Source organism: Hemicordylus capensis, chromosome 1, assembly GCF_027244095.1.
Source record: "Hemicordylus capensis ecotype Gifberg chromosome 1, rHemCap1.1.pri, whole genome shotgun sequence".
Lineage (NCBI taxonomy): Eukaryota > Metazoa > Chordata > Lepidosauria > Squamata > Cordylidae > Hemicordylus > Hemicordylus capensis.
This window is the reverse complement of record NC_069657.1, coordinates 245,826,031-245,840,016: the sequence shown is the minus strand read 5'-3', so window position 1 is coordinate 245,840,016 and position 13,986 is coordinate 245,826,031. Positions and strand designations below refer to the sequence as shown.

The 13,986-nt window shown below is 43.0% G+C and overlaps 1 protein-coding gene across 8 annotated transcripts in view; it reads left to right on the top strand.

The window, feature by feature from the left end:
• RUNX2 (RUNX family transcription factor 2) overlaps positions 1–13,986 on the top strand; it is a 366,905-nt gene that overhangs the window by 96,456 nt on the left and 256,463 nt on the right. For 7 of the 8 annotated variants that reach the window (XM_053284100.1, XM_053284103.1, XM_053284101.1 and 4 more), the window contains one exon: positions 8,898–9,196. In XM_053284100.1, coding sequence (XP_053140075.1) covers positions 8,898–9,196 — 299 coding nt within the window. Of the gene's footprint in view, positions 1–8,171; positions 9,197–13,986 lie in introns of those variants that run through there. The other variant, XM_053284102.1, reaches the window with a different exon arrangement.

The following is a 13,986-nucleotide window of genomic DNA, read 5'->3' as shown; positions in this document are numbered from 1 at the left end:
TTTGTTTGTTTGGCCAGCCTTGGGACATACCAGCACAAAATAATGACAGCTTGTAAAACACACACACACACACACAGAGCCCAAAACTACAGAATAAGGGGTTTTTAACATCGGCCCTCCTTACAAAAGGCATGAACAAAGGCAACCAGTGAATATGGAGGCTGAGAGATAGGCCCAAGACCAGCTGTTGAATCCAAGGCAGGGAATTGCATTCTTAATCACAGCCCTGTTTTAGAGACAGAGAAAACCGAGGTTCAGAGTTCTGAGTACTTCACAGCACAGGGGGAAAAAATCCATTCCTGGTTGTCTGCCCAGTCTAATTCCCTCCGTGTCTGCCCAGTCTTCTGATCAGTGGATTTAGCACACAGGTGGAGCAGGAGATAGCTGACTGAGAAGTACTGGGGATAGTGAGGGAAGGTGGGAGACTACTGAATTCCAGAATTTTGCTGCAGAAGGGGACCAGGATGGGCTGCTTTTCTGGGGGAAGTAAAAAAGAGAGATGAGGAGAGGAAGAAAAAAAATATGGTGATCTCCCCACCACAACCTGCAATCTGATTTGCAGTACTGACTGAAAGGAAAGTAGAAGAGAAGCCCAAAGGCTGAGAGAACTAGTTCAGATAAGTCTGGGAACCACCAGTAGCGCCAGAGTTAGCTGATGCCCACCCTGTTCTGAAGTATATCTCAGCTAGTCAGAGATGATCTAACTCCTGTAGAGATTGATTTCCTTTGTACAGAAGCTTACACTAATGCCCAACCCTGTCCCACAGTATATCACCTAGTCAGAGATTATGGTGGGTCTTAGACTTCTTAGGCTCTAGAGTGGCTGCTTAGACCAATACTATAATATTCTTCAGGTGTCACTTTAGTATAAACCTTTTCTCATTATTATTCACATCTGAGCTCTCTTCACAATAAATCAAATGAGAAAAGAGTTTGAAGCTAAAATCTTAATTCCAGTTTATTAAAATCTAGTCCCAGTGAAATGGCTAGGTTTAAAACTCATCATTTGTATCTAGGAAAAGAATTATGCTCTGAATTTCCAATTCAAGACATAAGAAACACGTTTTATCCATAATAAATGTCAACAGTCTAAGAAAAGGCACAAAGGATTCAATCAATAGTACTTAAATGCAGCTCCAATTTATCTGAAATTTTTCAGGAAAAATATTCTGTTCTGGCAAATAAAATGTATATGAAATTTCAGAAAAAATGGTTTCACTATGGAAATATTGTTAAGAAGACATGTGGCACACACTGAAGGCTAGTAATATTATGCAAGTTCAATTTGCCCATTGTGCACCCAGCTAGGAACAAGTTCAGGACAGTTACCGCCAATATTTGATGTCCATGTTATTAGCAATTTAAAACATGCTGTGGAAGATCTGTAGTGCATTCTGTGTTAATCTCAGTGATGTCAGCTGAGTAAACTCTTTCCCAGCTTTCAGCACTAGATTTTTAGAAATAATGGAGATTATTCAGTGGCTACTCAGGGATGGGTTACCTTAAGTAGCACAGCGGGGAAATGCTTGACTAATAAGCAGAAGGTTGCCAGTTCAAATCCCTGCTGCTACTATATCAGGCAGCATATAGATATAGGAAGATGCTGAAAGGCATCATCTCATAGTGCATGGGAGGAGGCAATGGTAAACTCCTCCTGTATTCTACCAAAGAAAACTACAGGACTCTGGGGGTGCCAAGAGTCGGCACACTTTACTTACTTGGGGATGGGCCTTCTCAGTTGCTGCCCCTGGGCTTTGGAATGTGCTCCCTGTTGAGATAAGAGCCTCCCCATCTCTGGCAATTTTAAAGAAGCCACTGAAGACATATTTGTTCACTCAGGCTTTTAATTAGATTTATAGTTTTAATACTTGTAATGTGGGTTTTAAATTATTTTAATGTTTGTTTATACATAAACCACCCAGAGAGGCAAGTTTAGGGTGGTATAGAAATATGTTAAATAAACAAAAAAATTATGAGAAACACAACTTAAACTTTTTAGCAGCAGTAAATATTAATAGGACTTTAATTTAAGCCCTCAGAAATTTTTCAATGCAAGACTTTTACACTGGAACAAATAAAGTAAAAGATAATGCTTCTCTGCACATAGTGTGTTGTGTTTCCCCCCACTGCCATGTGGCTACCTCTATACATCTGATTTTGAAAATAGAGCATGAAGGTTTGATGGTTTGGTTTCTGGAAAATGCAGTTTGAATGCCAGAACTGCCAAGGCTTTTCTTTATTTATCACATTTATATCCCTCACCCTCTAAGCAACTCAGGGCAGTTACAGGATGAGGCTGAAGTTGGTTCCTAGTTTCCAGTTCCTCGTTCGGCACAGAGCTGCATGAGCAGCCTGAATAAGGATCTGCAGTTTTCATACAACTGAACTCCCAAACAAGCTTTGGGCTACCACAAATCATGAACCCACCCACACTAGAAGGCTATCCTATTTGAGATGCACAAGTGTTCCATCTGACCCAAAGCACTGCTTTTACACAAAATGTTTTATCACATGATGCCCTCAGACAACACTTAGGAATAAGGAACTGGGTGTTTTATACCCCCAAACAAGACTTTGGTCCCCACAAATCATATATCCACATTGGCCAGGGGACTTTCCCATACAAGATGCACTAGCACTATGCCCAGCCCCTTTTGCACAAGCACAAGGTATTGTCACAAAACCAGTAATGTCCAGTATACATCTAATAGAAAGGATCTTGCGATCTGCACCCCCAAATAAGCTTTAGTCCTGCTCTCCACCCCAAATTGCATACCCACATAGCCCGGAGAACATCCCCTGCAACACACTGGCATCATGTCTGGCCCAACACACTGTTTTTGCCCAAGATACTGCTAAATGCATTGGCTGCAGCCGAGCAATGTCTGGTATATGTATCAAAGAATAAGGGACTGGTGCTGTACACCTCAACACAGACCACCCCAAATGGCACACTCACATGACCGGGAGAATTTCCCCTGCAAAATACACTAGCTTTGTGCCTGGCCCAGCACTTTGTTTTTGCTCCAGACATGCCAACTGTGCTAGCCTCAATACAGTAAGGTCCAACATAGGTATAAAAGAACATGGAACTGATGTTTCACAACCGGCACACTGTCTCCACTAGTGTCTCTCATATTCCTTTATACAGAAGTCTGGCATTGCTGGGCATTGCACTGGGCAGTATCTTGCACAAAAACAAACCAAGCATGTATAATGCCCTGAAATACCTGGAGCAGGAAGGATACAACAATGATTTAAAAAACAACCAACCCTCAGACAAACTTCAGCCTTGTATCTACATTTGACATAATCCACATTTGTCCTACTGCAAGGTAGATTAGACTAAGATTGGCCCAGGATCACCCAGTGATCTTCAACACTAGAGGGGATTTGAATCTCGATCTTCTTGCTCTAAAAACCAGCATTCTTTTGTAAATGAACCACTGCTTCATCCAACCATTAGATCAGAAAATGTATACATAATATACATTCAAAATTTGTTGACATTCAAAATGTATTTGGTCCCTGAATATGCAACATTCTCCAACTGGTAAACTCTTCCCCCTTGTATGGTGCTGCTCTGAACCTATGGGCATAATCCAGGCAAAGCAGATGTAAGTTCTGTTGATTTAAATGTCAGAGTTAAGCATGTGTTTAACACAATTCACACGGAAATAAATGGGACTTAAACGTGCTTAACTTTGGATGGATCATGTCTTATGTGCTTGGCTGTCATTTCAGGACAGCAATCAAGGATTTTCTTGTTGCACCCAGATCATAAATCAATTGGGCAAGATCAAAGGCCCTAATACAGACTACCAGAGTGTTCATAGTCTTGTATCTTTCTCCATGGGACCTGTTAATCAAAATGATTAGGTGTAGACAGTCAATAGAACAGCTGAAGTGATTCTACGCCATTTCTATCAATGGCATTTATTTATAAAATGTATATTCCATTCTTCAGCCCAAACAAACAAAAAGGCTCTTAGGATAGCAATTACAATCAATAAAACAATTGCAACAATAAAACATAATACATTATAAGATTAAAATATTACATCATACAGCATATTACAAAATATATTGTTTTGCACTTCTGAATAACTGTCTATATAAAATAAGATCTGGACAGGTTCTGGTAACTGAGCAGTCAACCCACAGCTAAAAAGGCAAAGCCAGAATACTGGTTCTGGCCACACCACTACAAACATAACGGGTGACTTGCCCCTGAGCTCTTTCCAACCAAGGTCAGACATTTTTTTAGCTTATTGTTAATGCCTGCTGCATGAATGAAGCATACTTTTTTTTGGAGAAGAAAATAACCATGATTTATGATATGGCTAAAATGCTGCAAAATATCTGATATAATAGTAAACATGAACATAAAATTAAACATTCCACACTGAAGCTTTATTTATATTAGTGAGAATACATAAAAACAAATCTCAACATACATCAGGCCAAAAAATGATGATTGTCAAATTTGTCACCTATAAAGGGTGTTGGTAACACACTAACAAGTATGGTGTTTTGTTTTTCTATAGATGAAATAAGTGTTTCACATGAACCTACATTATGCCTCTAAAACACTGGGAAACATTAAAACAAAATTAAAACCGCACTCTAATAGCTGGGCTTAGGGAGATTTAGGTATATATTTTAATAAAAGATGAAAATTAGGCAGTTATTAATAAGGCACTTACAAAGGCAAAATGTCAATTTCAAACAAAAACTTTCCTATTACACAGCTGTTTCTTAAAATGTAATGATTTGTTTTTAAAAGTGGCTAATGAATCTTTTATTTTTTAAAAATAGAGATTATCAATTTAGGGTACAGCATTTTTGCATCCCATTGAAGTGTTTGCTTTTTGAAATCAATAGTGCTTCATCTTTGGTTGGGTTGTGCCTCCTTCCCCATAGCACACTTTCACTTTTTACACCTCTGTGGCTTCTTGACATCTTTTGCATCTCTTCATGTGAATGGTATAAGAAACCATAGGATCTGTTAGTTAACCTGGGCCTTTTTAGACACATCTATGGCTCAGATTATATAAACAATAGCATACATACATATCTGTAAAATCCATACAGCCTTTCTTCATCTCCATAAATATTATGGCTGCAGTCCTAAGCATTCTTAGCATAGAATCAATTAGACTTACTTTCAAGTCAAAATGGCTAGGCTACTTTAATTAAGGTATTCATAATAATTGAAATACGAATGCTCTGAGCTGTGGCTCCTTCCAGGATTTGGTAAGCTGTTGTTAGTTGGTGTTCAGCAGAAAGAAATTTTTGCAGAGCGTGAAGATCAGTTTTGCCAAAAGCCTAAAACTTTGTGAAGGCATTTGGTGGAAAACTTTATTTCCACATTATAAATGACGGCAGTCTATTTTAAGTGGCCCTACACTGGGAGTAGCTTCCTTATTCTAAAACGTTCTCTTGAATTGAGAAAGGCTGTCAGAGTGGTTTACTAAAAGCAGGCCTATATATCTGTTTAGTTTAGAAACCCTGTTGGTACTATTGTTAATTTTGCATGCAATAAAGTGTTTTTCCATACAGTGTAAAGGCCCTATAGAAACTGCTAAAAGCCAATCCACAGCCCAGTTAAGCATTAGAATGAATTAATGATTTTAATCTTTAACACATTAACACATAGAGGTAAATCCTAACGAAATCAACAGGACTTGCTTCCAGTTAAATACTTTAGGACTGTGGTGGTAAACATCATTAGTCCAAGTAATTTATCCTAACTGGGCTATGGATGACTGAAAAGAAATATAATCAGATAAGGTAGTTTCATTTGCAAACGTTCTGCTTTCCCCGTATAGCTACTTTGCCTGCGGAACGATATACCTTTCTCCTATAGTCGTTTGCAATCGCATATGTGCCTTCCAAAAGATCTGGGGTAGGAACAGGAGACAGGGATGTGCTGGGATTCAGGAGTGGGGGCAGAGGAAAAGCTTGAAGAGTAACTCCTATGATTTTTTTTTTGTTTGTCTGTTTTTTGCGGGGGAGGGGAAGGCATTTTTGGGGAGAAGAGATATAGGTTATTAGATTTGGCAGCGGGGGTGTGTGAGGGAAATCTGCACCCCTGATGAACAAAAGAGAGAGAGAGTGTGTGTAGGGGAGAGCAGGTAGACTGGAAAGGGAGAAAACACCAAAGGGGAAAAAAGCGGAAATAAAAAGTTCAAGTTCCCTTCAAGGACTCCTTTTTGTAGACGGAATGGAAATTGGAATCGAAATGCAAACCTTCAAAGTGAGTGGCTTGAAGTAGCCAGAAAAAGATCTCTCTCGAGTGACCGAAGGATGCGCGGGGAAAGGGCTGGGCGGGGGGGGGGGGGGAGGCGAACGTACAATTAAATCTGTAGCCTAGAAATAGCCCGGACGACCCTCTCTCCTCGCTTCCCGCCTCCCTAAGCGTAAGCTCTCGTTTCTGTCCGCGGAAACAGGAGTGGGACGAAACGATGGATCCCGCGTGTTGGGTACGAGTGTACGCGTGCGTTCCTTCCGCGTAGTGCTTTTGAAATCACCCCAGAGAAGCTGGGATGGTGAAGGGCAGGCAAGCTCCCGCCCGTCTCTCCACCTCGATGGCCCGCTCCTTCCAGGTGCCCTTGCCTTTGGATCGCCTCTCTGCGTGGAAGCACTCCCGTGGCAGAACGAGAGTGGGGAGGGTAGTCTGGCTTTCACGATGCTTAAAACACTCCCAGGACTGTTGTGATATAGCATCGGTGGCGCGGGGGTGGGGGAGAAGGAGCCCCACTCCTGCCCTCCGGTTTCTCTCGCTGATCTCTTTCCCTTACGCGCACGCGAACACGCTGACCGCTGGCAAGTTTTCTTTGGAAGGTAGAAGCATCAAGCCGAACCCAAACCTTAGACATTAGAAGGCCCGAGGAAAGGATTTGATAGGTTGTTATCTACTCTGGGAGGCGTTTACGCTATTTTACTATTGGGTATGTAAATTGTTTTTAATAAGAGCTGCCTTTTGTTGCATGTGGGTGGAAAGAGAGCAAACAAGCCAGGCACGCGCTGTACCTTTCTGCTAGTTTGTGAAGGAATTTTCATTTCTTCGAGGAAGTGCTGGGCGCTGGGGAGTGACGCTGGCCACACGGGTCTTTGGGGGTGTTTGCTTTTTGTTTGCGATCAAGATGATCACCTATAAAATATTCTTATAGTGTTTTTAAAAGGAGAGAGAGAAAGAGATGCTGATGTTAATGGGAGCACGGGAACCCCTTGGAAGAAGTACAGATCCTTGGTTTTGCCCCCACCAATTCTCAGCAGGGGAGTCCGACTCTTCTGGAGGAGCAGAGCGCCTTCTCTTTGGGCAGAGAGGGAGGGAAGGAAGGAAGGAAAGCACATTGTGGTATTTGTTTTGATGGCTGCAGGAGTCTGAGGACTGGTGGAGACACCACGTGCTGCTGACTCTCATCAGCATAATGATCGCCTTAGCCGGAGAGTCCTGTATATAAACCACAAAAATCGAATCATTAGAAATCCCAACCTCATCACCCTCCCTCATTTTGGGACTTTAAAAAAAAAAAAGCTTCCTTCCTCCTCCTCCTCCTATTTCAGACTTTCCCCATATGTATTTTTTTCTAGAACACCCTCAAAGACTTTTTTTAACCTGATCAAATCGAAAGTTTTAATTTCCCCCCGTTGTTCATTAAGGCAGGCTGGGGGGGGGGCTTTGCTCAAAATCTATGCATCTTTGTGGAACAGCAACGACTTAATTAAGAGGAGCAGGATCGTACCGCTGCTGCCTTCCACAGCAAGTACTCCCTCGAGCGTCTTTCAGAAACCAGCCCGACAATCCCCCCCCCCCCCCACTTTCTCCTGACTGTTCATTCCGCCTCGTTTATTTCCCAGGGAGTCGGAAGTGCGATCTTGGAAAAAAATTCTTGATCCTTCCTCAGTAGCCGTCTAAAGTTGCTGTCCACATTGTTATTATTTTGACTACTTTTTATCCCCCCACCCCCGCGCCGCACTCCACCCCGAAGAACTTGCTGCTGCTTATGCGGAAGAAGAGAGCGACCGAGTCCTGTGCAGCAAAGAGAAGGCGCTTCTCCAAAAGAGCACACTCCCCCCACCCCCGCTAGAAGCGGCAAAACTAGTAATCGGAAAAGCTGAGAAATTCATTGGCATCCTGATTTTATCCGATCAAGACCCTTTGGCGGGAGGGGTGGTGGAAGACCTCCCTGGAGGAAAGCGGGCCATTCCCTTTTAGCTGCCCAGTTCAGTACTTGCAACCAACACATCTTGCAAGGGGCAGGCGCTGCCGCCGCCGCAGCAGGAAGGAGCGCTCAGGAGGAAGCCCGTTCACCTCCTCGCCCGACCAACCCTTTATAACATCCCCCCCCCCCGAAGGAAAGAAGAAAATAAGGACGGGTGGCGGCGGGGGGAGAACACCACCGTGTAGCCCTTGAGGAAGAGACGGTGGTGGCAGGAGGGAAGGCAAAAAAGGGAAAAGAAGCAAAGGAGAGAGACAGCGAGAGCGAGCGAGCGAACACGCAGAGACTTTGAGCAAAAAAAGCAAAGAGGAAGGAAGAGACGCGCTTCGCAGCTGTGCAGCAGCCGGCAGACTTTGCAGCGGGGCTTTGCAGAGAGCAGGAGGAGGCAGCTCCGGGAAGCCGCTCAGCCGCCCCACTGCCTCCCCCAGACTCAGCAGCACCTTTAAAAAACTCACACCAAACTCTGATTTCCCCTCTTCCTGAACTTACTCGGATCTTGTTCTCTCTCTCCCCCGCCGTCCTCCCCACATCCTCCTCCATCCACCCCTCGTTTCCCACTCTTTTTTCCGCTCCTCGGCCCCACTTCAAACGCCGCCTCGAGCGACACCCCCTTAACCCCCCCCCCGCAAAACTCGCTAACTTTGGCTGTTGTGATGCGTATTCCCGTAGATCCCAGCACCAGCCGGAGGTTCAGCCCCCCGTCCAGCAGCCTGCAGCCCGGCAAGATGAGCGAAGTGAGCCCGGTGGTGGCAGCAGCCCAGCAGCAACAGCAGCAGCAGCAGCAGCACCAGGAAGCGGCGGCAGTAGCGGCGGCGGTGCCCAGGCTGCGCCCCCACGATAACCGCACCATGGTGGAGATCATCGCCGATCACCCGGCCGAGCTGGTCCGCACCGACAGCCCCAACTTCTTGTGCTCCGTGCTGCCCTCACACTGGCGCTGCAACAAGACGCTCCCGGTGGCATTCAAGGTAAGGGAAGTTGGATAAACTTTCTCCAGCCTTCCCCCCCCCCAACCCCCCGTCCTTCCTCTGTGGCCCAAGGCAACTTTCTTCGCCTCTTCCTGGCGTGAGTAGGGGGCAAAGCGACAGGCGCTGGCTGGCCCTTGTGGCGCTCCTGGCAGATTTTACCCGCCCTTTGCACTCACTGCACGCTCCCCACTTACCACAGCATTCACGCGCGCGCCTGGCTGTTCCCCCGTGCCCCTCGAACCTCTTGGATATGGTCCTTTCTGTCCCCACTAGAAGTACCCATTCCCATTCCTGCACCGATGTGGCACCTTCTTCTGCCATACTTGACAGGAGCACCCATGCCTTCAAGTAGCGTCTGTCCCCCCCCAACAAACCTCATTGGGGGGGGGGGTTGGATACCTTTCTGTTATCCACATGCCCACTCTCACTTTACCTCAGATGTGAAGTGTCCTCCTTTCTCCCCAGTATCTCTCTTACCTTAGAAGTCAATTATTTTCTGCTGGCCTCCATAGAAATACCGTTTCCCTTCTCTGAAAAGGAGAGCTTTGTCTCCTGTGAACACTAACTCACCCTTTGCCCCTGAGATAGGCCCTTCTTCAGAATATAATATCTGTCCTTGGTGTAGGTGTACACCTATCTAATTCTTTATTTCAGAGATATACAGCAGTACCCTTTACTAGTCCCTAACTTCAAAAGTAAAACATGACCTATTGGGCCCTTTCCTGTTCTAGGAGTCTCTCCCCCCAACCCGCCCCACTGCTGCCCAACAATCTTTACCATTTATTTCAGATGTCATTTCTCATGGGCAGCCAAGGTTTTGCTCTCCTGAGGGAGCTACTGCCTGCCTTTTCCACAAATATAATTAACTTCATTTAACTCTCTACAAACCCTCGCCTCTTCCCCAGTCTACTCTCAGGAGCCATATACTCCAGTTATATTTGTACAGGTAATATAGCTTCAGGAAGGATGTTCTAAAACTGTCAGGTAAAGACTAACAATAATGGCTCTATCCCTAGCTCATGAATAAACCTAATTGCAGTCAATGGCACATGCATTTTTAGGAAATTCCGAATCTCTATTTATATTCTGTTCAGTTCTTCATTAGTATCATAGCCACTGTCCTTATCCCACAGTTAACAAAAACACTTAACTACCCACAGAAGTTAGCCGTACCAAGCAACATGCACATAAAAATGTTAAATTAATAAATATCCTTCTTAGTGTATGCAGCCCTATGGTACATTGATGGCTGAGCATCTCATACTTCAAGTACAATAAAGTGGGTGTATTTTTTACTTTGTGCTGCTTGGTTTATTATATTATTAATATTGCAAATCCCCAAACTAATAACCAGCCTAACCACAAAGGCATACAACATCTAACACCAGCATATCAGGCACAATCTTTGGGGAGTCATTCAAAGCTACAAATTCCAGAATGGAAGAAAGTGGTAGTTTAGCTCCCCTCAGTGTTTCCTCTCACATGTTTCAAACTTTCAGTACTACACTTTCCCATTTATTTACCAACAGCTTCAAGAGCCATTTCATTTGACTTCTGTAGTCACAAATACTAAATGGGTGGTAGTGTTATGGTGTTGTTCTGGATGCTCTGTTGATTTAGCAACATAATTCAGCAAAAAATTCCAAGACCATTGTGGGAAGTTGTTGGATTATTTTTTATTTTTGGTTTGGGGTATGTGTGTGTGTGTGTGTGTGTGTGCAGTTGGGTGTGTCCGTCCAAGGTGTTAGATTGAAAGTTATTTTTGGAAGCTGTCAAGGCATATGTATTTCACATAAGGGGATTTGTTGATTCACTGTGTACAAGGGTGAAAGGTCCTTTAAGCTAGTGACAAAAAGGATGGGCTGTGGATTGGGCCTAAGATTGAAAAAGATGGGGTGGAGGGAAGCAATGTCCTTTCCTCTTCCAATGGGAGGTTGTGCTGGACTCTTGCTGGACAAATTAGGAAATGTTTGCCCAGGAGATGCTTGTTTTGCCTGGGCAAATGGAGCCTGTGTTATGAGAGAATCACACATCATTTAAATTCTAAATACCACCCAGACCTAAATCAGGAATGTTGATTTTCTACTAAATGTTCACACCCTACTAATGTTGGAAAAGGTAGAATACCTTTTCCCTTCTCCTTTCCCTCTTGTGCATGCATTTACACTTGTCAGCAATTTTCTCAACCTTCTGCTGCAAATTTCTGCCCATTTCTGTACATGGTGGGATATTCAAAGGCACTCATTTGCTCCAACAGTGGGTAACACATGAGACTTAAAAATTTAACATTAGGACTTAGTGTATATATAGGGCATGGCTACAGAGTCAGTCCCACCATCCTCTTTCCTCCAGGTCCTAGCCTTTTCCTCAAGTGACATGGCCATGTTTGTTGTTACATGTAAATCTGAGTTGAAATCATATGCAGACGGAAGAATTTAGATATTTGTTGGTATGGAAAACAGTAATACTAGCTTTGCCATTTGAGAGAGAAATAAAGTGAATTTAGGCTGCTGTTCTGTGTCCCTCCCCCCCCCCCCAGTAAGCAACAACTTTTTCAGTTACAGATTTTTGGAAATCTAATGGCATTAGCTTTGATTGAAGGGCTAACATGCCATGCGCTTGGTCGCTGTTGTCACAGCTTCAGAGAAGCAGAAGTTTGTTGCTTGTTCAAAGTTTGGTGAACAAAAGGTCCATGAAGCTCTGGATCTTAGCTTAACTGGACTTCCAGTTACAAGTTGATTGAAAAAGTCATTGAACTTTTTACTATGGAAAAGTCTTGAAGGTTAATTCACCCACAGCCTGCTGTGCAGTCATCCCCAATATGACTGTAAAAGATCTGTGCCTTAGAGCTGATTGTTATCATTTTCTGTCTTAGTCCTCCATGATATAGCTTGCAGATAGAAAGTTGATAGATCTCCTGGAAAATTAGCCTCTGTGTGTGTGTGTGTGTGTGTGTGTCCGTCCCACATGCTTTGTTTTTTTGTAACTTTGCCAGACTTCAGTGCAATTAATATACACCTACTGCTCATTTTTGAAGTGTTAGGGAGGTAGTCTCCAGATCAGGGGTGTAACTATAATAGGGCAAGGGGAGACAGTTGTCTGGGGGGCCCACTGCATTGGGGGGGGGCCCAGAGGCAAGTCACATGACTGACATCCCCAGCCGCGCACCCACCTGGGCTTCCTTCAGTTGTATTCGTCCTCCGAAACTGATGTGAGTGTTAAGACCTGGAGCTACCAGAACTGCATGTCCTTCTCTAGAACGATTAAATGACATTTTACTATGCTTTTTGTTACCACTATTCAGCCTCATTTAAGATTTCTTTACCTCATGAGCTGAGCTTCAGTGAGCGGGGGCATTTTAAAATCTTGTCTCTGGGCTCAATATAACTTTGCTACACCCCTGATAGCTTATCAAGAGCATGTTTGATACAATAAGAGATGTCTTTTTATAAGTTTACGCATCTGTCCATATACATGCATTTATCTCTTTACCAGCTAAATTTTGAAACCCAATTGAGCATTAACAGCACTAAGATACTATTATGGTATATTCTTTGTATGGTATCATAAACCAACATAGCTGTCAAACATGCTGACTTCTTCCCTGAGCACTTTTGTGACATACCTACAGCATGCAAATTCAGATTCCATCTGTATTATGTGACACAGCAATGCACTTTGCTTATACCATGGTGTTGTACTTGAGATCAATAACTATATTGGGTGGAAAGTAAATGTTTCTCTTAGAATATTGTTTTATAAAAAACTAATAAAAGACTGTAGACTGGAAGTACGTTTTGCTGAAATTGGCCAAGTTCCTCACAAACAAGTGTGTTTAGGATGTAAGATGACTGTTTGTGCAATCTAGTTTATCTACTGACATAAACTTTTGCATGTTAAAAATTGTTACACATGCTGCATATCTATCTATTTTGCGAAAAAGGTGTTTAATTGTGGACACTGAAATTGCAGATAGCTCTGTAGACTCATTGTTCACTGAAATGAACAAAATTATTTTTGAAAGATTATTTATTTAAAAGGAATGCAAACCAATCGAGCATTAACAACACTAAGATACTATTATGGTGTATTCTTTGTATGGTATCATAAACTGAATAAATTGCCAGTTGAAAATACTCAACACGAGTAAAATAGACCACCTCCTAAAACATAGTTCTTTATATGCACCAATTGGTTTGACTAGATTATGTTGATGGTAATTTTGAGCAGTATCTTAAATCTACCATAGCTCAGTTGTAGTAGATGAAGTATGTACTGATGAAGTACTGTGCTGTTTTGATTATAAATCTTTAAAATCACACTGGTCAAGCATTATGGAATGGTAGTGTTTGCTTTTTTCAGAAGGAAAAAGCAGGGAGTGGTGGACTTATGGCTGAATTTTCTGAAAAATAAGAGCAGCACCCTGACCGTAAACATTTTTATTTGTTCTACTGCTTTTAAAGGAACTTCCTTCCAGTAAAATTCTATTAGTATCACAGCTTTACTTTACAAGTGGCAGATAACAAAATATATGTATTAAGACAGTATTGTAGCTATTTAATAGTGTTCTTGTAAGAAGGAATGTGGTACAGTGGGCCTGAAGCCAACTCATTCAAATAAATTCCCATGAATCATTCTATATAGTGGGTCTGAACTAGGATATACAGCATCTGACCCACTGGCAATAGCTATTTTAGGGCCGATAATTATGTCTTCACAAAGATGCTGCATTCAGTACTTAAATCACTTGCTCCAAAGAAGCCTTATTGGAGTCAGTGGGACTGTACCAA